The 27,230-nt window shown below is 44.1% G+C and overlaps 1 protein-coding gene across 2 annotated transcripts; it reads right to left on the bottom strand.

The window, feature by feature from the left end:
- Positions 1–1,184: 1,184 nt before the first annotated feature.
- On the bottom strand, positions 1,185–27,180 carry LOC109857222 (zinc transporter ZIP11). 2 transcript variants are annotated; one of them, XM_020433355.1, is made up of 6 exons: positions 26,543–27,180; positions 23,716–23,965; positions 22,308–22,459; positions 22,102–22,187; positions 7,079–7,336; positions 1,185–3,702 (listed from the first exon to the last, which is right to left on the bottom strand). In XM_020433355.1, the coding sequence occupies exons 1-6, from the start codon at positions 26,648–26,650 to the stop codon at positions 3,624–3,626; spliced, it is 933 nt and encodes a 310-aa protein (XP_020288944.1). In that variant the 5' UTR covers positions 26,651–27,180; the 3' UTR covers positions 1,185–3,623. The 2 variants fall into 2 exon arrangements, with proteins under 2 accessions (XP_020288944.1, XP_020288943.1); XM_020433354.1 differs by having other exon boundaries at positions 23,578–23,965.
- Between the last annotated feature and the right edge of the window lie 50 nt (positions 27,181–27,230).

Raw genomic sequence — 27,230 nt, forward strand, 5'->3', positions numbered from 1 at the left:
GGGACGAGGACGCCGCGCACCGCATCGCACTGCGTCTGAGCCGAAGAGAGAAAGAGAGAGAGAGAGAGAGAGAGAGGTCAAACGATATAATTATTGATTTGCTCGTATGTGTATCATTTTTTTTCCCCCCTAAAAAGATATAAGTTTAACAAAAATTTAATTGCACAAACGCGGAAAAATCTTCGCATCCGCTTGAAAAGATACACAAGAAGCGGGAACGAAGAAAAACTCACGTGTGTTCAGTCAATATTTTATATATTGCTATATTGCTGTACATTTTAATTAAGTTCTCTCTTTGTTTGCAATGGTTTTGTAATATTCGATATATGTTACTATTAAAAAGGAAAAAAAACAAAGAAAACATAGAAATGTTGTAAAATCCCGCACAGGTACTGCAGAAGGAAAAGAAATCCTTTATCGTAGCTGTGAAAAAAACTGATTAAACTTAGGGCGCGCGAACGCAGTTTTACAGAGCAGAGTTTCTCTCGATTTAATTCCAGGTTTACGTGCAATAATAATGTGTTGTAACAATAATTGCAATAATATTTGTACTAACCACACACAACAAATCGATGAACTAGCAGCACAAAGGCGGAGATAAAACAATTTAAAACGATTTTCATGTCTAAAACAGTTCGCATAAATTTTACACAATTGACAATATTAATCTCTTACGATATCTCTTATGTAATCATCACATAATAATCGGCATAACGAATAACAGGAAAAAATTATATATATATATATATATATATATATATATATATATATATATGTATATATATGTATATATTTTGCTAGAACACCACTCGTGCACGTGTCGTGAACTTCGACGTGGTATTTTGTTGTTGTCGTCGACCGCTGATCGAGACGACCTTCGCTTCTATCATCGAAGCCTTTAAACGACTCTTTAATGCTCGTTCGCACTGGTTTAATATAAACCGTCGTTGGTTTTCCGTACTTTTTTTTTTTTTTTTTCAACAACAATAATTGCACTGAGATTGTCCGGAACAAAGATCGCCGAAAAGATCTCTCGAGCGATTCTGTTGTTTTGTTTACACAGAATGTAAACAAAATAAATGTCATCGACGAAAAAGTCCAATTGACTCCGTGGAAATTGACACTTTTAGCCTCACGAGAAAATGTTAATTGTACAAAAAAAAAAAAAAAAAAAATACAATGATATAAACATGACACGCGAGAGATGCTTCTCGACACACATTCACGAGACCAGACGAACTTATTTAATGCGAGAATTAGTACGAGGATTATTACGTACATAATGTCTTATAACATTGCACGTGAGCGTCGATTCACATGCGATTGCTAATACTTTAATGGTTCTATCGGCACAGTGTGTGTGTGTGTGTGTATGCGTGTGTGAACGTGTGTGTGTGTTTGTGTGTATCAAAAAATATACTTTCTATAATAGGATACAGTATCTTACACAAGTGTGCAGCGTCGAGAATTAGATATCAATAACTGATCCTTTCATTTCATACCGATCGTTTTTTCGAACAAAATACGCGCGATAAAAACGAAAGATAATTACTCGTTAAGTCCAAAGCTTGATATGTAACTCCAATAGTCCAACTCGTCGCAAAAAAAAAAACAAACAAACAAACACACAATTTCGAAGGTCGAGACTCAAACGTCATCTGATTTACTTTAAGTTGGTAAAACGACAGTATTTTTTTTTTATATTTATTTTCACGAGAAACGTACGTCTAGTTTTACGCTGACGCGCGGTCAACCTCGTTACCGTGTTCCGAGATAAACGTCGGGTCCGCTATAAAAAAACAAAAAAAAGAAAAAAAAGACAAAATTGCACCGCGTGCTGCGTGCTCTGTGATTAGAAAGGATACATTGTAACGCAATAAATATGCGTATAAGTTTATAGCTTCCAGGCACGAGAAACGAAGTCGGCAATTGCGCGCCGTATATCACACGCGCACACACGAGAGACACTCCGCAAGTTACAAAATTCTCGCATCGCACGCTCTCCTTCGAGAGAGAAGGAGCTCCGTTTTAAAACGGGGGACTTAAAATTGGAATTTGCATAATTCGACGGCAAACCGCGTCCTTTAATTAAGTTGAAAATTTGCTCGGTAAATTACGATAACGAAATAGCGACTCATTCCGCGCGCGCATGCGAAAATAAACAAAATTTCTTGACAAACATGATAAAATAGCGATTTAAACAATTTATATTTAATAATAAAAAGTAGTCATCTTTATGCGAGACGTTGATCAACAACGTTTTCTCGACGCGTTCGATCAACGTAATTTAGTTGAGGTCCCATTTTCAACGCTGCACGTCGTTTTTTAATTGATTTTATCATCCATTGATATTATAGATGATTAGTTTTTCTTCCTCGTGATTGCAACGACGATTTGCAATTGTATATCGGTGAATCCTGACATCTCAAATTTCGGACTTTGTGGTCAAATCTAACACTACTTTAATTTAAACCTGCGGTTCACACATACCGTCAACTCGGTTTAACATCTCGAAAATCGCATTGACTAGATGCAGGAAGACATTTTTCAAGTGTAAATAAATGCAGTCTACGAAAGCTAAATATATATATATTTAGAAATATGGAAACTTTGTACTTTAAGCAGTTATGCAACTTAACTTTCGCGATAGGCGTGTGCAACTTTTTTTGTTTGGATTTACCAACACGAACTCGAGAAATCAACATCTTATCAAAACTCCTTTTGACTTTACATGTGTGCTGAAGATGATCCAAACTCACACTGAGGGAAAAACTATCTCTCGAAAATTGTTAATCAAGAAAGTTAGTTATTCGGTGGCTACTGGTCACGTATTTACTTGTATTCGAAGTGTCTGTTTATTTTAATCAACTATTTTTATGTGTTTTTATTTATATTTTAATTTTATAAAATATTTACTAAAATCTCTTGCGACAATTTCTTCAAAAGAAGAGAAGAAAAATAAGAGTTTCGCGAAAATTTATTTGCTTAATTTAAAACGCATTTTTCTCTCAATGTACGGATCGAAATTTACGCTCCTACATTTTGTGACAAAAATTTGTTGTTAAGACATATAAACATGTGTCTTAACGTTAGTTAAAAATCATTTTGCAATAACGTGTCTCACGTTAAACTTGGATAAAATAATTGCGCGACACACAATTTAGCACGAAAACAAAAACATCGCGTGTCTCGTTCTTTGATGAATGTCAGGAATCACAAAAATACGTCTAATTAATCCTATTAACAAATCGAAAACGGTCGTTATAATGTATAATATTTTCACTACCGTTCGATTTTCCTGAGTCTTCGAGGATAGACGCCGTGTATTTCGGCGAATAAAAAAAAAAAAAAAAAAAACAGGATACGCCGGAATTGTTCGTAATCACTAAAGCACAGGATTCATTGTTCGATTTCGTCGAAAAACGCACCATTCACTGAATGTCACGTGAATATAACGGAAATAAACTTTTTCCCTCGACTTGCAAGCATTCGGTTTTTCTTTTTGTTTTTTTTTGTTTTTTTTTTTGTTTTTTTTTTGTTTTTTACAACTTTGTCGCAATTTTTGTGACAAGCTCGTCGCAAAAAGTGAGAATACGCCGCGACTCTCTACGTCCAGGACGACCTTAACCTAGGCCAACGTCTAAGGACATCATCACCAGGAAACCCACGATGGCGGCCCAGCTGGCGAGTTTGCCGTTTCCGCTGTAAACAGAAAGCACGCCAAGCGCTCATATTAAAATTCAGATGCGGATTCGCGAAGTTGCCCAAACAAATTCTTCAATTTTTTACATATCTTTTTGAGCGTTTCTCTTTGGATATCCTTCTCCGAAACTTTTCTCGGACTTTCGTCTTGCGGCAATATCAATATTCGGTGGCATGGAACGACAGGAAGGAAATTCCAATTCGAAGAGGAGGACGTAGAGAGGACATCTAGAGAGAGGGTGACGAAGATGCGCAAGGATGGAAAAGGCGACGCTGTCGACTCTCTATCTATACGGGTTTGCCCCCCCCTCCCCCTCCCTCCTTCTCCCCTCGTAGCAACGACCTGGCAGAAAGCGAATCCCAGGATGGCGAGAAATAAAAGGGTTTTCACGGCGAGTAAGTAGGGATTAAGCACATACAAAGCACATACACTCGGCGCCCGCGCCCGCGCGAGTACATATACCCCGGTATTGCACGTCACGGCTTGTTGATTTCGTAAATTATACACGGCCATCAATTTTAACGGCCGGCGAAACGCGCCGTTGTATTTCGGTGGGCGTTCTACCACATCAATCATATCCGCGCGGTAAATACCTCCTTTCGGTGTGGCTCAGAAAATTTGTATTTTTATTGCCCATTATCGTGTCTCATTGCAATGATAGGCCGGACAACAAATGTGCCATCTCTTCGTCGTTATCGTCGCTCACGCGGCAAAACTGGAGACGGTCTCTCGCGATTGCGCTAATCGCACAAGACGATTCTAAAATTGGATTTATCTCTCTCTCGCGCGCGCGTTTTTTAGGCAATTCTATTTATGAGATACGACGATTTATCTCATTCTCGTCGCGCAGTAAAAATAAGATACAAAATAATTTCTTGATTTTGACGAGACGATTCGTAATTTTTAAATTCTTATTTCCACGTTTCATTCTCTTATCGAATATTTCACGTAAAAAAAGAGAGAGAGAAAAAGAGAGAGAGAGAGAGAGAGAGAGTAAAAGGTAGGCCAATAAATTTAAATATTCTTACGAGGATCGGCCGCGTCGAACACGAAGCACGGATATCATCGGTAAAGCGGGCGTTCCTTTTCGCCGAGCAGAGGAAAATGCAAATTGCGCGAGAGGCAACCGTTCCGCGAAACGCGCCGAGCCGCACCGAGAGCCGATTTTTGCCGGCGCTTCCCGCTTCTCCGCGCGCGGAGAATATATATCCCCAAATCTCTCGAGAAGATTCGAAAGAATTCCGCTCGCTTTTTCGATCGTCTCATCTTCTTAGGCCGCTGTCAGGACGTTCGCGCGCGAAACCAGAAACGAATGTAAAACTTGTCCAACCCAATGTGTAGTAAGTAATAGCTCGAGACGCGCTCTCTAACGCAAATATTATTTAAACCCACGAATGGGAGGTACTTGTAGATTTTTAAGGATAGTTTATTTATAGTCCGCGCTCTTCTTGCGCGGCGCAAACACTCGCTAAATAATACGCGCGTAAACACAAATAAGGAAATCTAAACTCCTGAATGAATGTTCTATAAATACGTGTTCTCTTCCTTTCCCTCCTGCGCGTCACCGAACCTCGCATGATATCGACGGACTTGTTGGATGACGGACTTGCGCGCATAATGCGCGCCTCTATGCAAATGTATATAGCTCGAGCGAGAGCTTCCCTTTGAAGAAAGATCGCGCGGAGGTTCTTCTTCCGCGGAGGTCGAGCAACGGTTTCCACGAAGGAGGAGAGAGAGAAGGAAGAGAAGACAGAAAGAGAGAGAGAGATTGAGAGAAGACCAGGCTTGCGTATATATACGCGAGAGAGCGCGCGAGCGATCTGTTTTCACTTTTGTGTTTTCCGGCCACCCGGAGGGTTCCCGAGGGAGCGAGTCGAGACTGACTGTCTCAGGGGCTTCGCGCGCGCGACAAGAGGGAAAAAGAGAAAGAAACACCGTGGGCTCCGGTATCCGGGCGGTTAGATCGCACGCGAAATACAAAAGGAGCCAATTATAATGACAATGCGCCTTCTTCAGCTAGACCGCCAGGCCTGGGAAAGAAATTCGCCACGTCCGTTTCGCCGGCGGCGCGCTAACTACGGCACTGCCGTCACGCGCCATTGTACCGTAATCGCTCTCGAATACGGACATCGTAGATACATACGCGAGTGTCGATGTTCTTATATTTGTATAGGAATGCGCGCGTGTACGTGTGTGGCCGTCACATGTGAGTAGAAATTCATAGGACATACGCGACACGAATTTTTTTTCTCCTCCATATTTATGCGCCTCGATGCTCCTCGCGCGCGTTTGAAAAGGATTTCTAAAGCGAATTCGCCGAGCGAATTCTTCGGCGACTGCGAACGTCGTCTCTTGGCAACTGCAAGAGACTTGCGCGGTTGAAAGAACTTACACAGCATTGCACCGGTGCAATAAATGAACGTTAATAAACAAATAGAAACATATCTACTGTTTGTTTCGGCGTAAACAACAGATACTGATGACAATGTAAAGTTGGACGATAGCAAGCGAGAGAATGGAACTCGTAGGAATCTTGCGAGTCGATGGGACTCTCGAAGGTCGCGCATCGGTCTCGGAGCGGCTATTCGCGCGCGTCCGCGAAACGGGGGAATAAATCCCGAAATATAAAAGAGCCATTGTGTCGGTGGGAAAAGCGCCTTCCACCCTTCTGACTCCGATCCTGGGCCTGGACTCTAATTCGTCCTGAATGGGCCGAGGGTGAAACGTGAGACGGAAACGGGTGCAAGTGCACGGCGAACTGGTGCCTCCGGTATACACGAAGAGATTGAAAAAAAAATCGAAAGAGGAGAGGAGGAGGAGAGAGAGAGAGAGTGAGACAGAGAGAAATCAAGAAGATGGAGAACGGAGGAGAGAAAGGACAAAGAGGAGAAGCCGGAACCAGTGAAGAGAACGAGTTGCGCGCCCGAGTCCCTTTACGAACCGGCTTCACCCTTTTGCTGTTCAACACCACCTTCCACGCATATTACAAAATACTAACAAGTAAAAGCGTCAAATTAAAATCCTAGTTCGTGCTTCATTTGATTATTAGAAATTCTTTGATCAAATATTTAATTTAACATCGAAGTTAAAAAGAGAGAAAAGAATTAAAATTACATCTTGTTAACGCAAGATTGTCGACCAAACGAGATTACTGACGCGTCGCATGTATTTTCAAAAAAAAAAAAAGAAAAAAAAAAGAAAAAAAACTGTCTACTTCGCGTTACAAAGCGATCTCGGGAACGAGTCGAGCGACCGTTAGAAGCGGCACGGAATACCGGACCCGTAATTTTGAGCATCGCAAAAAAACGCGCAAATAGTCGAGTTGCTTCTCGCAGTTCCAAGTTTTCCACGGACAAGTGATTATACGGTACATACCTTTGATGCGCTTCCGGGATGATGTCGTCGATCACGACGTAGATCATCGCGCCGGCCGCGAAGGCAAGTGCATAAGGTAGCGCAGGTGTAGCATACGTCACTCCGGCTGCGCCAAGTATGCCGGCGACGGGCTCGACCATCCCCGAGAGTTGGCCGTACCAGAAGCTCTTCAGCGTGCTGATCCCGGCGGCCTGGAGCGGCAGGGACACCGCCAATCCTTCCGGAAAATTCTGTATCCCAATCCCGATCGCGAGATTTCTGCAATGCACAAAATGTTTTGTTCTCTAAAAATTAATGAACAATTTTTATCTTAAACTGAAGGACAACTCTTAACAACTCGAAGAGACAAACAAACGGGATTCTCAAATTACTTACTCGAACGCGTATCGATCCGCACATCGGCGAGTCGCGGTATGCAAAAATAACGGCACGAAAGAAAGAGAAATAAATAAGTACTTAGCGCGATTATGTGATAAGAACGAAACCGAAGGAGACAAGGTGGCTCCACGGCGAGAATCGACTTGACGCGCGGACACACATACACACAATTACAATATCAATCTTTCTCTCTCTTTCTCTCTCTCTCTCTTCGCATCGGCCGGCGGTAAGACTCTTGAAACTGGTCGACGGGTTCGACATTCTCCGGATTTTTCCATCTCCGCGAGCGAAGCGCAGCTCGGAGAGCCGCGAGCCTTCCTAGATCCAGTCGTGTGTATACCGCTCGCTCTTTTATGCCTGCCGGAGAGCGGCTCTTTAAGCTTAGTCCGACCAGGATCGCCGCTCATAAATAAGATGTCAATGAACGACAAAGCCTCGGGTTTCGTTCCCAGTTACGCGAGAGCTTCAACGACCGGCTTCGACGAACTATCCGCGCAAATGGTCGCGAACAATTAACGCGTACAATCGTGTGTAATATAACGTAACTGTTAACAATAATCGCAATATTAATGACGAGTTTTGATCGTGTAACTCGCGGTTACCCGAACATCTGACCGTCAATTAATTGTTCGAGTTAATTAAAACGCAGAGAGTTAAAAATTGAAATAATGAAAAATAAAAACAACACTATGATAATAAAGCGATCGACACGAAATGGGCGCAAGAGCTTTTGTCAGCTTTGTTACCAGCTCGCGCGCGAGACCTCTTTCTTCGACCTCCGTTCATCTCTGTCTCCCTTTTCCGCGACCTCGCGGACCGCCGAGCGTGATCTATGGTCCAAGTAATAGCGTGGTGTAGGATCACGTCGAAGAATGAGGGAGAAAGGCAGGCGAACGAGCGAGAGAGCGAGAAGGAGTGGCGAGAGAGAGAGAGAGAGAGAGAGAGACGTAACAGGTGAATGAACGGCGGGATCGTCGTACACAATCTAACACACTCGGCACACACGAGCGTGTGGCCGAGGGGGATATCTTCACATACTGCACACCGCCGTTGTGGAATTCTCCTCAACTTTGGAATATCATCGCTATACACGACCGCTCTCTCGACCCCACCGGGCGCGTCTGCCGATCCCCGCGCGCGACGAATCCTTCCATTCACTACTTCGAGCGAGAAACGAGGTTGAACTTCACACACACACACACACACACACACATACACAGGGGAAAACTTCGCGGACGAAGTAAATTTCGTGAGAAATATCGAGCTACTAGCTTTAGTTAGTACATTACTCGGACAGGAGTATTCCCAAGAGAGAGAGAGAGAGAGAGAGAGAGAACAAAACATTTAAAATAAAACTATCTCTCGCTCTCTCTTAGAAATCAAACCGCGTGTAATACACAAAACAGTTTGCGACTTTCACGAGGTCGTGTTTTTGATCACTTCTAGACGACTGTTGAGTTTCGAAATTATTTTCGAACACGTTACATAAAACGATAATGTTATTGAAAATATTTTCTCTCTCTCTCTCTCTCTCTCTCTCTCTCTTTCTCTCTCATTCTCTCCGTCGATATACGGACTTTAATGAAATTCTCGAGATCGACATAATAGTATTCCCATAAAACTAGACTTGCGAGGTCTCTCGCAAGAACACAGGGAGCGGTCGGAGACCTGTTCGGTTGGCGATGAGATGATCCTATTCAGAGGTCCGTAAGAAACGAGAAAACGGTATCGCCGAGTTAGTCAGTCTCCTAGAGAGACCATGGACTTATCCGAATGAATGACTCGGACCGGATTTGAACAGACGCAGAGAAGTGACGCGTGCGCGAAGCGACTGGGAAGAAAGAAAAACCCCTTCGCGCGGTTCTGGTACGCGGAACGCGGTAACGAAGATCTTCCGCGATCTAGCTCCCGTAATTCGATATTCATGAGCGGCTGGGATTTTACGAGGCGAGCGTTAAGGCAGCTGAAATAAGCCGTGCTTAAGGTTTCGTCGCTGTTAGTGATCATATTTCGTGACTTAACAAAGTGCATCATCTCTCCCCCTCCCCCCTCGTTCTCTCCGACAAGTTAATAAATATTTCAAGTAGATATAAATCAATAACTACGTAAATGTTTTCGCGTAATAAATGCGCGAGCTCTCGCGCAACAGCGTAAAACTTTTTTTTTTGCGCTGTTGCACCGGCCAACAATTTGCTGAGTCTGTTTCAACAAAAAAATTCAAAGCTCAGCAAATTTTCCCGCTAGCCACGTAGTAACTTAATCTTCTCGCTATTCTAGCAAATCTTCTCTTTCCTTCGTGCGTTTCTTCTTTGCGTCGTTGCTTCAAGATGAAAAAAAAAAAAGTTTCAAAGCAATTTTTTTTGTGTGTAAAATTATTTTCAACTTTACAAATATAAAATAACGCGAATCATCTCGCGATTGTTCTATCGATAGCGAGACGACGTCTGGTTACCGTGCGCGATAAAAACGCCTACTTTCGACACGAGCGGCGCGCAAAAATATTGCCGTTAGCGCGAGATCGGGAACGTTCACGAGTTGTGTCTCGCGCAAAAGTGTCTAAACCGATCGGCGGATGCGGAAAAAAGCTTGGAATCGAGCGATCTAGACGTGACGACACAGAAGATTCGCTTCCGCGATCCGACGTGGCGGTAGATCGTTGATCTGCGAACGAGCAGGACTTACGCGGAACAATAGATCAACGCGGATGCCAACGGTAGACGACAGGCGGGGTCGGGCACAGGTGAATGAATGACGCGATTCGCTGCAGCGCGCTCGGTATATAAAAGTAGATTCTCTCTGTTCTCCTCGCGATATAGGAGAACAACCAAACTCCGTGGTTTATTTCACGAGGACGACGATGACGACGACCACGACGACGACGACGACGACGACGACGACGATGACGACGACGACGACATCATCGTCGCGCCGCATTCCTACGGCGTCGAAGTACATAAGTGGTTGTACAGTTAACCCGTCGGGTCCGGCTGTTCGCCGGTTGCACCGGGGGAGGTCACCCGAGTTCCGAGAATGATCGTCCCTGGCCTCCTCGTTCTCTCCTCGCTCTGCCGCTTGTTCTCACACGTACGAGTTGCGCGCGCGCGTATGTGTTCGCATGTGCGCACGAGTGCACATTGTCTCTCTTTCTCCGTATTGCCACCATATACGCGAACCGTGCACAGTTTGTCTCGCTCTGCGGATACCCCACCATCGGTGGGGCCCTTCGGCGCGGGCACCACCACCACACGCCGACTGGTGGTTCGGCTATCGAGGCTTCTTTTCCTTCCTGAGTTCTTTTCTGCTTTCCACGATCATAAGGCCCCGGCTACGCTCCGTCTACCTCGTTCGGAGTCCGGCGGGTTTTCAGGCGACTTGGCGCGATTGTTTCGGGGCCAGCAGAACGTTGTTTGATATTTTAATCTTTTCACATAGACTTTCGCGACGAAATAACAAAAATAACAAATTTAAAAACTCTCTTCGGCGAAAGCGCCTTTCCTTTCGTTCAATATTATCAAAAAATAAAGAAGACGCGAGAAAAATCTCTCCTTCTCTCTCTCTCTCTCTCTCTCCCTCGTTAATAATTTTGATTTTCTCCGGCGAAACTTTAATTACTCAAAGAATCTCCCGGATGAACCACGTACGACTCGATGAGAGCGAGATACGCGCGATGTATTAATTAACGCCGACCTTACGTCGACGCTAATCGCATTACTGTAACGCGCACGGCTAATCCGCCTGTTAGCGAAGTTATCTTCTCGAAGTTATTCTTCCGCGCGGACTAACACCGGACCGCGAAAGATGCACAAAGAGAGAGAGAGAGAGAGAGAGAGAGAAACTACAACGTGAAAAGTTGCAGAGGAGACAACGTTAGGAGGCTCTTCGCGAGAGCTCTCTCGCACAGAGAAGAGGAATGCCTTCTCCTCGTTCTACGAGGAGAGCTTAGAGAATCCGGGAGAAAGTATTGGCGAGTTAAAGTCGATACGCGCTTAGATCTACAACGAGTTTTCAGTGAGGAATTTTTCTAGTGAAACCCACCGGCTCTTTCGCATGACCGTCTTAATGAGAACTGTCCGCGCCGCGTTAGAAAGAGAGAAAGAGAGAGAGAGAGAGAGAGAAAGAGAGAGCAAACGACGCTCCGCTTTTTCGCGTGACGATGTTTAAACATGCGATTTCAATTAAACGAGGAGATAAAGAAAAAAATTACGAAAAGAAGAAACGGAGAAAATCCAATCTCGATTTCTCTTTCTCGCAAGTTTCTACGATTTTCTACATTGTTTAAATTATCTTTACACACGGTAGTTCCGTTTTGTAACAAGAATAATATCAATTGAACAAAATTCCTTTGTCCGCGATCCGAAACTTACGACGTGAGAGCCCCGCGTGTTCGTCGGTTTGATAAAGAAATTAACATGCAAATAGCTAGTCTCGGTTCTCTTACACATGTGTCAGTGAGTGAGAGAGAGAGGGAGGGAGATACGCGTTTAGAAAAGCAATTAGCCCGGTATCTCTTTTGAATGTCGTTTGTGCGTATATAGATTAGGAAGTGTTTATCGTGTCGGATAAAGTCCCGCCGCGTATCTTGCGCTTGGGCGGGCGGTGTGAGAAAGGATAAGATAACAACAAAGGCAGCTGTTCATTCATAAAATTTCCTCCGCAGCGATTTAACTGGTTTCCTACGCGCTTGAATTTATGGAAACTAGACTCTAGCAGTTTGTAATCAGAGGACGTAACAACTACTTAAAACGACACTTTAAATATAAATTTAGATAATCGCGTGATGGATAAACGAGATAATTTTTTTTTTTTCGGCTTGTTATTTGGGAATATAAATTAATGGTTTACATTGGATGTTTCGAAACGTACCGAAAATGTATGACACACACCGGCGACGAGCTGTCTTGTCTCTTGTCGAAAATCGAGGATTTCTCTTGGCGAAAGAAACCCGATCGATTTCGGTGTGCGCGAAAATATTCGTGTAAGTTTAATAATAAATGTTTATCGGATGCACGCGAAAGCACGAGCACGTGCCGATCTTGCGTACCGTTATCTTACGTATATACCTATTCGAGGCAATAGATCAGCGCTTTGATGTTTCCTTTCTCGCGAATGAAAATAGCGTCCGAAATACTCGTCGCAAAAAGAGAAGAAGCGGAGATTTAAATGTCTCGGGACAATTAAAAAAAACCGAATTGCCGAAAAATCAAAGTTTTCGATTTTCGAGAACAAACTATCGTCTATCTATGGTCGATCGAGCGATAAATCGGAAATCACCAAGAGCTCTGGCGTCGCTTAATGGATCATTCGTGCCAAGTGGGAAGTGAGAAGCTGAATGGTTGTGTACCAACATGGTGGTCGCGGTAACTCCGTCGGACGCACCGCGCACCGCCATCTTGAATTCCATAAAGCCGCGGTTGTCCTTACGTGGCAACACACCTCTATTCTCGCTTCTCGCTCCTGTCACAGAGAACGAAATAACATCGGAAGCTAATAACACCGGACAAAAGTTCGTTTTGCAAAAACATGTCGCTTTTATATCTTCTCGGGGCTCGGCTGTTTTAATAAATGAGTTTTATAAATCCCCGACTATCTTAATGACGACGCTCCGCATCTCATTTCGTCGCGACGAGCAGAGCGTTTTAACGTAATTAATACCTACAATTAATCTTTAACGCAATAATTACGGTGGAACGTAATCGTTTCGTTAATCGAACGAACGGCGGAGAATGCAATAAAACAAGTCGAACACACATCTCAACATTGTTCAATTTTAATATTTATTTCTGCGAGGCTGATTCGCAACAATGTTGCCCGTCGGGCGCGAGTTCGATCGGTTACGATGCCGTGACGAGGCTTTCCTCGATGGCGACCTGGTGCTCGCCTCGTTTAAAGAAACACGTTCGATGAAGGAGCAGAAGGAAGTCGAGAAACAGAACAGAGATAGAACGGTTTTGGTGGCCGAGGGGAGGCGCGAGGATGTTCGCGCGAGAGGGATTTGAATGATGAAAAGAGATACAAAACTAGAGATAGACTCGGAGAGAGAGGGAGAACTCGTCTCTCTATCGCACGTATGTGTGAACGAACGTGCGTATGAACGAGCGAGAGGTATGTCGAAAAGAGGAAAAGGGGGTGAGTAAAGCGAGGAGGAAGAGAAAGAAAGGGAAAGATCCGCGAATTCGCGTGCACACTCGCGGGAGACACGGAGAGGAATCTGAAAAAGAAAGAAAAATGGACGAGCGCGGCATAAAAGAAACAAAAAAAAATAAAAAAAAATAAAAAAAAAAGAGAACGAAGAGAGAGAGAAAGAGAGAAAGAGAGAGAGAGAGAGAGAACCTTCGCTTGTGGTGTACGTGTGTCATACATATACGTGCACCAAAGCGAGAGAGATAGAAGAGGAACGAGATGGAAACATTGAGCGTGTGGAGGTGCGGAGCGAGTGCGCGGTGTCCGTATGAGAGAACGGTGAAACAAGAGGGAACAAGAGAGACAGATCGGAAGAGCGAGAGAGGGCGGGAGAGAGAGGCGAGAGGGGCAGTAAGGAATGCATGGGAACGAGGCGCAAGCGGACCGACCGCGATTTGCCCGTCCCGCATTCCACCAACGCCAAGGCGAGCTCTCCGGCTCGTCTCAGCTCCGAGAGTCCCGGAGCAACCGGCCACGGCCTAACGCCATAAAACCATAAGACCGTAAGATCAACCCCGACGTGAAGCTGCCGCTGCTGCCGCGGCTGCTGCGCTGCGAACGTTCGTCTCGCCGCAGCTCTCGAGATCTCGAGTTTGCCACACCGATTTCGCACCCCTCGACAAAGAAAGAAATACCCAACCTCCACCCCACGTACAATTTCGTACATGTTTCTAATCGCTTTATTTTCTCGATTCGATTCGATTCTCGCCGCGGATTACGCTTCGCTCGCGATTTGCCGTATTTTATTACATATCTCGTGCTCTCCCGCATCGTTCCCGCATCGCGAGTAATGCGTCGTAACCGGAATCAATTAGCTCGTATTAGCCGGTCGTGCCTAATCGATGAGAAAAAGAGAGACAGAGATGGAGAAAAGTTTCGAGTTTGCGTCTCGCGCGCAGATACGCAGCAAACGAGATTAATCACCGGCGAGTAGCAGCGCGCACCTAAGGTAAGGTAAAACAGGTGTCTATCGCGTTGCAACAACGATGACGCCGTGCACCTCGCGCATTAGGAAGCTTAGGTGTCTTCGCGGGCAGGAAGAGAAAGAGAGAAAGAGAAGACGCGCCGAAGACGGGAGAAAGACGAGAAGCCGGAGGTCTCGCTCAAGTCCCCGCAGACGATCGTGAGGTCGTCGTCGAGAGACATAACGGATCCGGCTGTTCGTCTGTTCCGAGTAAGGTACGCGGCGCGCATGCGTAATGCCGTCGCATTCCAAGCATTGCGAAGTCGCTGCACCGCGCGCGCGTTGCATCGCGCCGCGCCGCGCCGGTGCATCGGCCCGCGAAGAGAGCGAGCGAAGAAGCGAGGAGGCGATGAACGTCGAACGCGCGCAAGCGGCGTATCGCGCGTCGTCGCCACGCATTTCGCTGTCAAGACGAAAAGGAGCCTCCTCGCTTAGAGGATGAGAAGAGATGCGCCTTGATATTACCGTGCTGTTGACATACCGCAACGACAAGCGGTCGACGGCACGGCACTTCGAGCGATCGAAAGAAAGAAAGAAATCTGGCTGGAATGCAGCCCGATGCGCAACTCGCGCCGCTGCACGCGAAGCGCGCGACTCGCGCGCCGGTAATCGTTCAAGGTTAACGTAGTCGACCGACCGACCAACCAACCGACCGACGTGGTGGACCTCCTCCTCGCCGGCCCGTTCCCATAAACGTTAGTTAATCTTAATCGGGGTTCAACTGGTTTCCCGTCCTCTTTAAAAGAGAGACAGGAGGTGGAGAATTAGTTAAACCTCGGTTCGCTCTAACGGATTTAGCGGCCGAGGACATCGCGCACGGGGGGGACTGATCTAATTGACTAAATAGATAAATGGTCGAAACTCTAATGAGTTCGTGGTATTGGGGATTAAAAAAGATGACAAAACTCGAACAACACGTTTGAAATAAAATTCAACTCGATGAAAGTCAAATTGCTCGCGCGAGTTAAAGTTCAAAGAGCGCCGATCGTCTATAAATAGACAATTTTATTGAAATATAAAATATAAAAAAAAAAAAAAACCACGCGTAAAATGTAAAACGTAATTATTGGAGAAACTCTGTGACGCGATAAAGTGCAGTAGGTGCCGCGAGGCTGACGTAAATTTTCAAACGCCGTGTTTTAATAGTTTGCGCCGCTATGCTCGGCGATTGGAGGAGGAAGCGGAGAGACGAACGGCGCGCAAAAGAGGGAAGGAGGAAAAGGTATCGGGGGGATGGTGAGAGACGGGAGAGGGGAAAAAGGGGGAAAAGGCGACGAGGGACGCGCGAGAGCGCGAAATACGAGACGAGAAAAGTATCGGCGTGGAATGTCACTAGCTTAGAGAACGTCTCGCGAGTCCAGTTCTCAGAATCGTTCGGTTCGTGAACGGCCGTGCCTGAATGATTATAAAGTGCACCGGCGAAACGGGAAGAGAGATGCTTATCGGCGTAATCGCGCTTCGTGGAATAATGAGGCAATCGGAAGAATCCCGTGAAAGACGAGATCACGCGGTAGCCTCGCGTATGTCTGTGCGCGGGGTTCCTTTAAAGATTCGAAATCGGTTCGATACTATCTCTCGTTCGTGATAGTCTCTCAAGTTTCGCGCGAACAGTGGCGTTTTCTTTTAAATTGCAAAACTCGACGCGTCGATATACTTAAAAAAAAAAAAAAAAAAAAAAAAACCATACAAATGACTGATGCGCGTATCAATTAGAAGCTTACGAGCGCAATTACTTCGGACAATTTATTTTGCACAAATTTATCGACGCAAATGCGAATAGAGACAGATATATCGAGAACATCGGGACGTTTCGGCGGCGTATCGCTGAAGGAGGAAACGTGGTTCTCCCGTAATTTACATGCCGGCAGGCACACACGCACACACACACATACACACATGAGAAAGAGAGAGAGAGAGATCGGGGAGAGAACGACGTTCGTGGAACTGGTCGGTCGTCTCTCGCCGTGAAAATCGCCGACAACAGAAATTACTCCGACACGCACGAGCCCCTCCGAAGTAGAAGCGAGGCTCTCCCGGTAACACGACGTGTATCGTGCGACTAACTGCACACGCGCGCACGTGCACAGCCGAGTTCTAAGCGGGAAGTGCTATATCGCACTCGACTTCCGTCGCTATTAGCGCGCATCAGAATTGGTTTTCCGCGTGAGATAAAGCGCTTGATCGTTTGCTAAGTACGGACCACACGATTAGAAAAACGTCGCGACAACTGATCCGACTGACTGTTTTTTTCGCGGTTGGCGAACCGTGATAAAACCGGACATTCGTTAATTCAAGTGTGGCGCGCACTATCAATTCTCAAAGAGAGACACAATGAGAGACCGACAGCGTTAACGTCATAAATACTGATGGCACCGAATAAAAAAAAAAAAAAATTCAGAATGCGGTGAAAAAAAAAAAGAAAAAAAGAAAAAAGAAAAAAGTATCCCACGCACGTTTCGGAATTAAAATTCCGAAAACTCAAGATCCATTTGAATAACCGAATTTTAATACAAGAACGAGGCAACCTATTTATATACCCGGTGAGCCGCGCGGCGCCAAAAGGACGAAAACAATCTGATGACACAAATTAAAAAACCCCCGAGAAATCGTTAAAGATAAATATTGCAAGATATCGAAAAAAAATCAAAAGCTCGCTATCTCGATCTTTATGGCGTATCTCATGCCGGAGACGTGCGCGGGATATCGAAAAGAAACGAGAACGGAATGATGATAAAGGAGAGAGGAAGAACGATGAGAAAGGTAGATTTTTTAGAAGGAGTGCCGGGATAGAAAGAGAGAAAGAGAGAGAGAGAAAAAGAGAGAAGACGAAAGGGGAGAGAAGAGGGAGGTAAAAGGAAGAGCCAATACAGGCCAAAAGATAAAAAGAGAGAAATAAGAAACGAGAGGAGAGATACCGAGGGAGGAAGGAAGAGAAAAGAAGGCCCGCGCGGTGAGCGCCGGACGGCCGGTATATAATAAGGCAGCCTGAAGAGGATAGCACTGAAATGAGATGGTTTCGTCGGCAGCTTTGTTCGGCGCCATGTTTAACATAGCACCACCTCATCTACGTGGCGCAGCGACTCGGGGGACCCCACGGTTCCTCCGTTTTTACACACGCCGTCTCCCTCTTTCTTCCTCCTTCTCCTCGTTCTCCCGGTCGTTCTCTTACCTCCAACTTGTCCAGAAGCAGATCCGCGAAAAAGAACAAGCACGAGAGAGAGAGAGAGAGAGAGAGAGAGGGAAAAGATAGAGAGGAAAGAGGAAAAGAAAGAATGAGGGCCAGTGTGTATACAAATCAGATCCTCGCGCCCTTTGTGAGATCGTACTCCGCCTACGGTGATTCGAAACGCCGTCTGCATTTACGGCGCATCGTAAATAAATTTTGGCGAACGTTCCCGGACCCGAAAATACATCCGCGAGACCGTGGTAAAAGACGCTACTTTACGTTATCGTCACTTTCTTTTCGAATTGTCGCTCGATCTGACGGAGGATCTTCAACGTGAGATTTTTTAGACGCGCGTTTCTCAAACGATTTATAAAATTAATATTAAATTTTCTATATATAATCCGCGATGACAATTATAATATGCAAGTGGTTCGCAATTCACATTCATCTCGTGAATTAATTAATCACGCGGAATGCGCGTGACTCACGATGGATTTGCGATGGAAATGCGACGGGTTTGTGGAAAAAGCGCGAACGCAAAACGACAGACCCATATTCCGCGAAAAATTCGCATAGCACCGAGCAGTGAGTCAGTACCGGATCTCCTTGAAGCAGTTTACAACGAGCGCAAATCTGCTGTGCCCGTATATACTCTTTTCTCTCTCACAACCTACTAACACTTATCTCTCTTTCTTTCTCCTTCGGTTTCTTCGTCGTATCTTCGTCAGTTCTGCAACACCGGCGGCGATCGTTGCCGTCGCGCAACAGAAATCTGCGAAACGTTTCATTCATAATTCTTTCAGCGCCGCGCAGCGCACCGGAACTTATTGCCACCTCCGCGAGGAGTTACGTTTCCTTGGAAAGGACGCGAGACGCGAATCGTCGTAAGAACGATTGCTGACCAACGGCAAGCACGAACTCCGCCGCCGTTCTCCCGAGTTGCGCAAAAATTTCATTTCCATCGCACGACGTCCGTCTTAATGACGTTCTCCTTGACCGGGACACCGTGACAACGGGAGGTCTCTCCTTCGTGCTTTTTTTTTTTTTATAATTTTTTTTTTCTATTCCGTTGCGGATATTGCAAATCGATAGCGCGATCTATGAAACGGAAAACTCATGCTCAATCGTAAGAATAATCGCAATCGCGTTTATCTAACGGCTGTGCTACTTTACCGTGTACTGTGGTTTTTTTTTTTTAATAAGAATAAAAATTGCGTTAGCTTCTTTTTTGCGTTGATTCGCGCTTTCTACACCGAAGTCTAATTTAAAAAAAAAAAAAAAAAAAATCATCTCTCACTCCAAAATTAAAAATCGCGCGTCAACTCGGTTTTATTTCGTCTTTAAAAGCACACGCGGTGTTAGGTCGGGGGATACCCTGCGCAGCGCGGCGGCGGCGGCGGCGCAGCTGAAAATGTATGCAGGACCAAGGGGGTTAATCGCAATCGTCGTGAGAATGGTATGTCGTTCGTTACAAACTGGTCGAGACAGAAAAGGGCACGGGCTAGGGTCGTTCAAGGCTGGACAACGATTTTTCCAAACGAGCATCGAGAGCGTGTCTCTTTCTCTCTCTCTCTCTCCTCCTCTCTTTCCCACCTCTCTCGAAACAGGACCAACTACTACTTGGTAGCGCCGAAAGAAGCGCGTTATACAAAGCACGTTTGTGTTCAGAATTTCTCTCCAGTATTAGAACTTAGAGCAATAACACAGAGCGTACGGAGCACCCGTGGGAAGTTTCACTTCCGAAATGGGATGTCGGTTACCGGTCTCGTTATCGTCGCTTGTTTTCGATCGCTTTTAAAATAACAGCGTTAATTACCTCTCTCTCGCGAGGTCTCGCGAGATCTCGCAACGCCGATATTCCCAGATCGGGCGCAAGTGAAAATTCCAATTCGCTTTTGCCGCGATATTAATTGCCCCCGTACTTTCTCGTTCGCGCGTTTTATCGTTGCGCGAGAACGTTTTTTTTTTTTTTTAATCTCCATTCGACGCGTGTCCTTTTACGTATACCGTCGCACGCGTTCGTTGCGTATAAATTTTTAAGCGCACTATATATTTGCAACACGATTTTCAGCACACGAAAAAAAAAAAAAAATCGCTTCGAAAAAACCAAACCTCGCAAGTCATTGTTCAATTCTCGACGCGAAGCGCGAGGAAGATCGCTCGGATAACCACGTATAGAAGCGACGATACGTAAGCGCGCGATGTATCCGCTCGCGAATCACGTAATGATCATAAATAAGTCGCCAGAAAGACGGCGAATACCTTTACTGTCTCTATGTAAGCGCGCTGTGCGAATTCCATGCCGAGTTCGTACGTCAAATGATTCGGACGCTAATGGGAGATAACATTTCGAGTTGCACGTGCACTGCCCACGTGGCGTGTGTCCTCGACGCAGACTTCGCTCTCATCTCGCTCTCTCAATGTCTGTCGCGTTAAATTGTTTTTTTTTTCTGATAATGAGAAGAATCTTGCATTAATTACAGCATCCGCGATGGAAACCATTTAAAAGCGCGTAGCAATTCGGAGTATCGCGACTATATAAGGACGTTGAGTCTTCGCGGAAAGAAAAGTTTGTAGAAAATTTTGACAATCTCGAAGGGATTTTCCGATTGCAATTACGAACCGGGTTGAAAGTTGCGTGCGCGGCGAGACGTCGAGACGCGGATACGGCGGAATTCTCGAAAAGCAAAAGCGAGTCGAAGAAAGCGAGTTCGAAGACACCGCGTAAAAGGAGTCGGCGGAGAAGAGCGCGAGGAGAGATGAGGCGAGGCGAGAGGCGGTAGCGCGAAGGAAGAAGCGGGACACGTAGAGGCGCGGGGTAAACGGTGAAGAGAGAAGCGCGGGGTGAGGAAGAGGGAAAGGGGAGAAGGGAGAGAACGGTGGAATGGAATGCGCGGCGCCTAGGGCTCGTTGGATTCCAGGGCCACACGTGCCCTTCCCTTCCTGCGCGTCCGCGCGCCACAGGCACCGACCGGAGCCAATAAACTTCGCCTCCAACTGGCGGTCGCGGTCGACCACCATAGAGCTCATTCATGGGGACCTCCTACCACGTCGCGGCCGACTCGCCAATCGTTCCTCGAGACCTCGCGAATCATCGACGAAGCCGGATATAACGATGTATATACGGGTGATAAACGTATGCCCGTCGAACATATTAAGAACGTCGAGGAGGGAAGTTGGGATCAAGAAGAAGCCACATCAATATTTTTTTTCGCTATCGTTCGAATCTGTTTACACACTTACTTGGTTTCTAGCAGCTCCTGGGGCTAGAAAGGCTCTTGCTAAATAAACTCGAGCGAAGAATGAGCGATGAAGAAAAATGGCGGAGAAAAGTTACGTGAGAATTCCGATCAATTAGATGCCGAGTATTATCGAATTTAACCGAAACAGACCGAAGTCCGATCCTTCTTTTATCTCTGATCTTACTTGCTGCTACTTTTCCTTCGCGCAAGGTTAAATTCGTATTCGTAATTTCAACGCGGACTCCGCGGGTTCTCTACAACACCCGCTGCCATCTAGCGTGTTATGTGAAACTTACGAGAAACGCTTACACGACAAGCTTCACACACATGAGAGATAAGATAAAATCTACGTATGAAGATAAGATTAAATTTTTAACATTTTGTTTAAAAAACCAAAACGCACATTTTATACATTCGCGAATCATTGTTGGAACAGTTTATAGAAGTTGTATTATTACCCGATGTTTATAATAATATGTGCTGATGGTTTTCCTTCTATTTTCTTATTTTCTTATTTTTCTAACGTATTAGTTGTCATATGTACATAAAAATTAATCTATTCACACTTGAGACAATCTCACCTTTTGACTCGCATATTCTCTTTTCTTTCATGATTTCATACTTGTACACACTTGTAAACTCTGTTATTTTTTGATGTTACGAATACGTTGTATATTGTAGCAAATGCGCCTCGCTGTATTACAGCGAATAACTTCATATTTAACCTTTGTGACTCTCATAATCAATTGAAAAGGCAAGATTGATCTAAACCAGTAATGCTAGCTTTTATTAAACACCACCAGCAATATCGCGTCATCACGTTTAATCAGATAGTATGTGTCACTTCCCACTCAGAGCGCATTTGTTTTCTTTTTATTTCGTTAATATTTGTCAAATGTGTGTTTGTTTAAGAGACCTTTCGTTTCTAGACTCGAAAACAAGAATATTTTCGGAAACTTCTTTAAAAGAAACCGAGCGACGAATGTTCTTGCGAATTTTTTACGTTTATTACGCGTATCCTAATTATCGGTAATAATTTTTGAGATTTTAAAATCGAAAGACCTTTTAAACACACAGCTCTACCGTAACTTACCTCGCATTTTCAAAAGTTGCCGATGGACTGCTGCCGACTGCTCCGAAGCCTACGCCAACAGCAAGGCCCTCGGGAATATTATGCACCTTTATAAAAAAATATAACAAGAATAATTAACAAAATTAAGAGAGTTAACGAAACGTACGATTTAAAAAGTAAACGATTTATATGATCATTTTCTTTTCTATCAAGATGTATGTAAGTACCGTGATTGCAACAACTAGCAGCAATATTCTCCGCCACTGGTTGTTGTTCGCTTCGTTATTCGGATCTTCGTAAACAGTTCCGATTTCCGCCGATTCCGTTGGTCTGTTTATATTCGCTATTTGTCGCCGCCTACTATTCTGTTCGTAGAAGCCTGAAAAATTAAATATTCACAGCAACCTGTATAATGTTTCTTTTTTATGCTGTGCACCGGAACACAAACTTCTCTAAAAAACCACACGGTCACACGGACAAACTTTCATGCAATAGCTATTTAATTGGAGGATTTTTTGTCACATTTTGCATTTTCTATTGTCGCGACCGGATTCGTCTAGGCAGGGAGCAATAAGATCAGTTTCTCAAGCTCATGGAACTCTTCACACAAATTCAAAATTTAGTTTTTGGTGTTTCTTTTTTTTATTTAGATCACTTTGTGGTTTTTATTAGATCGTTTTTTACGCGGACGTGCACTTTGTATTAGGAGTACGTTTAAGTTGAATTTTTTTCTGTCTTCTGTTCACACTCTTGATCACACACACACCACTTGTCAAATATTTTTTTATTTTTATTTTTAACAGTTTTGTTTACATTTCATGTTTAAGGGTAGTATTTAGATGGGAGAACGGAGAGCACTCTTTTTATTCATGATTTTATATCAAACCTGTATGCTGAGTTCCATGTACGTCACTACGAACAATGTTACATGCATATGCTAACACAAAAGCCAGAGATATCTTTAGACTAATTGTATGTAAGTGCGCATGTCAAACAACTATTAATACTTTTTCTATAAAACGTTTCAGTTTTTACAAAACATACTAATTTGAATGAACAAATTCGTCTTCGGAATAAGCAATCATCTCTGTACATTAACCCTAACCTAAACCTAAACACGTTAAATTGTGAACACGCAAGAAGAGAAAGAATACAATAGTGTTTTGTCATTCTCTCTCTCTCTCTCTCTCTCTTTTTCTTTCTCTTTTTTTGTGCAAGCGATAATCATGCTACATGCAAGTTTTTGATCGAAGATGATGTGTTTAAAAATTGATTTTAAAAGCCGATAAATGTCACTTGTGACAAAGCTAACAAAAATATGAAGAGAGAATGCTTATTCCTGGACAAGTATCATGTCTGCGATAAAGCAAAGAGGGGCGAGTGTACACCGACGTATTTATACACATTACACGTAGATGTGTCGCGCGAACTGATCTCATTTTCCAAGCCTACGAGAAGAGAGAGAAAAAAAACTGCGAGAAAAGAAAAATGAGATACCGTCGATAGTGGTCGATTCGACGCGAGTGTACATTTTTCCACTGGAAATCTGTACGTCGTTAAGCAACGAATCATAATCATTGTCTAAGTCCTCGTCACTCTTTAGTTTCGCAATGATCTTGCGTCTTTTTTTCGTACCGACTGACTGCATAGCTAAAAGCACATTGGGGGACTGAATGCCGAGGGTGGATATCAACACGTCCGTCCCGTAAACGAATGCCGCGCCGACGATGAACCCAACTGCAACCGGCACAAACGCGTATTCGCCCTCTTCTCCGTAGGTCTTGCTGTCCGTTGCCATTTCGATCGCTGGTGCAAGCAACGACCAGTAACTCGCGGCCACCATCACGCCCGCGGCGAAACCCAGACTGACATCGAGGAGCTTACGCTGTAAACAAAAATGGATTGTTATTAAAACACACACGCACCTTTCTCGTGGAAAATTCTGCAAATAAAAAAGGAAAAAGGAAATTTCGTCACTTTATTTGTGGACTTTTCTTTAATACGTGGGGAAAGATAGGCTTGTTTACATTTAGAATCTGCGGTGTAACGTGTTATTCTCTCGAATCGATAATCTGTAAGAGGACACACAAATTTTGTCATTTTCAACGGACATTTAGCTACCGTCGCGATTATCAAAGGTGTGGCACGTGTATTTACTCGGGGATAATATTCCTACATAAAAACAAATAAGAAATTTCTACATTTTGCTTCGCAAGTAATTTCCGCTTTATCTCAAGTAATCAAAACACGTGATCACATACCAATATCATGTGCGTTGAAACGCATACATACTACACAAACGGCGTATCGGATATATCTATCGTCAAATTCGTGATATCAATTGAGTAATCTCTACCGCTAACTACTGCGCGCTACGAGGTTAAATGCGCTGATAAGAAAATGTCTAAAAAACACTCCCTTTCCGATCTCCACTCAAGATACACGCGGATGCAAAAATATTGATTTATTTGTCACAAATACGAGATCGACATTTATATGAAATATATACATATATATATATATATAAAACGTAGACTAGGAAAATAAAACATAAATTAATTTAAAAATTTTATATAAGAAAAATGCAATTGATGTAAAAATTACATAACTAATTTTCGTCGTTACACATTTCGAGATTTACCTAATAGTTAAAATATCTTATTAATAATTGATTGAAAACACAATTTATACGATTGATTAATTTGTCAATTATTTGCAGTAAATCTTCTATTTAAATTAAATACTATACTATTCTATTAAATCTTTCTATTATTTGCAGTAAATCTTCTATCGCGTTACATAATTTACTTGCTTTGACAATGCGAATTCGCAATCTTATCGCAAATGTTGTTTGACAAGCGCTAATATGCCATAGTGAAGCAACATTAACTTCCTGTAGACAGTGACAATATTTATGAAAGTTCTTCAATGTCAGTTGGTGCAAAAATTTATATTCGATATCGGCTGACGAGATAAAATCGAGGGAAAAACAAAAACTATTTTTCCGACATTTCTCAATGTCGCATTGTTATCTGAACAAGGTACGAGAAAAATGTTCTACCGGAAAGTTAGGAGAAAACGATAAGATATAGCGAAGTAAAAGTGTCTCGAATTGTTGTGCCTATTGTGTGATATTTGTTTTTCTTTCAGTTTTTTCCTCAAAACAGATTTGCTTCGACAATTTTAGAAAATTCCAATTTAACGCGAACACCAAAACATCTCGTACGTGAAATTTAACACATAAAAGTTTACTAAAAAAAGATGTATGGGCAAGGGAAACTACATACACATATATTATATAAAATGTACATTATATGTTAAACAAAGATATTAATATGTTGGCAAAGGTCACAGCATGTGTGTAAAGATCTAACGAACAAAAAAAGTGCGCGTAAAAGTAGTTAACAAATAAAAAACCTGACAAATTATGTCTACAATATGCGCAACGCGAACTAGTTCCCTTATTAATTAAGTTAACTTTTTGTGTGCAAAAAAAAACATGTGTTTGCAAGGGGTTGTTGCAAATTTGTCCGGGATGGGCTTTAACAATGTGAAAGCGTGTGATATGCGCGACGATAGTCGTCGTTCTCTCGTCACATACGCGGGCGAATTAAATCGTACGAGAAGGAAGCGGCGGATTATGCGAGCTCGCCAATCGACACACAACATGCAGAACCGTCGTTAGGCGACTGACAATTTCATTGAACCAAGCTCTAAATTTAAATGCGACGAAATAACGAGCCAAGATACCGTCGCTTGCTGACGCAAGTTGTGTGTCGACGGTGATTTTTTTTCATCTCACTCGCTCCGAAAATCTCGTCTAAAACCTCAACGGTGTAATTTGACAATTGTAAGTTTTGCAACGAAATTCAACGACGACTTCCTCTGACACCGCAAATGCCTTAGCACACGAGATTACTTCAAATATCGCAGACGTATAAAAAAAGCGAGTGCTTCAAATATCGCAGACGTGTAAAAAAGTGAGTGTAAAATATCACTTTTTTAACATCACATGGAGCCGATGTTTCAGACGGATTAATTAAGAAATAAAAAATTCAAGTTTTAAAATTCAATTTTGTCAACTTCCCGCCGGAGCAATGCGACAATTTTAAAACGACTGTTTTCGATCTGTATAAAAAAAAATAAGATACAATTTGACGTTTGCGACAATGAAAACTTTGTAATTTTTGCGCTTGGAACAAGATGTGCGTTCATGTATGTGCGTCGGCGAGAAGAAAGAGGAAGACGCGAAACAAAACGTAAAAAAGTGTGCAAGAGAGCAACGCAAACAGAGATGACACGGAGCGAATGACGGAGCAAGTGAGGTTAAGTGACCGACGTCTCGATTCGAGAGATGAATCGTTTCACGCGCAGAGACGGGTTGAATGAGAAAATGTTCAAACACGCGCGCAATTGCAATTGCAATTGCGTGCGCAAAGAGAAAAACACAATTGATACTCACTTGTTTCCCCCGAATGACGATGACGAGCGCGGCGCCGGCTGCTGTTAGAGCCCACGTGAACAGAGTCCCGAGGAGCGCCTGAACGATCGGTGGTTGATTCTTTAGCATTGTTGATGTCACATAGAGGACAGGACGAACGTGGTCTAAAGAGAACGGTTGACGTGTGTCTGACGGCGATGCTACGGTTTCGCGCGTTTAACGGAGCGCGAACACAACCACGGAGCGCAATAACCACCGAACGCGAAACGCGAGATCCTTGCGCGCATTCAGTCCCCCCGCGCTTGCTGCTTATCTCGACCTACGAACAAACTCGGCCGATGCGACGAGTCATCGAGCTGTACTACTATATTATCACACTACCACACTATTGGCTGCTCGCTCGAGAATTGGGGTATCGTATTTTGTCGCGTTGCGAAATCGCGTCACGCGCGACGCGAATCGTCCATCCGCTTGTCGGTCTCGTCGATCGCGACCACCTTCGGGAATCGCGAACGTCAGGAACGCGCACGGCGCCCACGTAACGCGCGTTTACGCATTTTTTTCGTCTACGCACGAGACCGGATAAGAGAACACGCTTACGTCACATATACGCGCGCGTAATGTACATACGTGTGGGCGCGCGACGGACGTGGGAGCACCTTCTCGACTTCTCTCCCTCGCACATTGACAAAAGCGGGGTTGGTCACGT

This window comes from Pseudomyrmex gracilis, unplaced genomic scaffold, assembly GCF_002006095.1.
Source record: "Pseudomyrmex gracilis isolate BER0280 unplaced genomic scaffold, ASM200609v1 scaffold_151, whole genome shotgun sequence".
NCBI lineage: Eukaryota > Metazoa > Arthropoda > Insecta > Hymenoptera > Formicidae > Pseudomyrmex > Pseudomyrmex gracilis.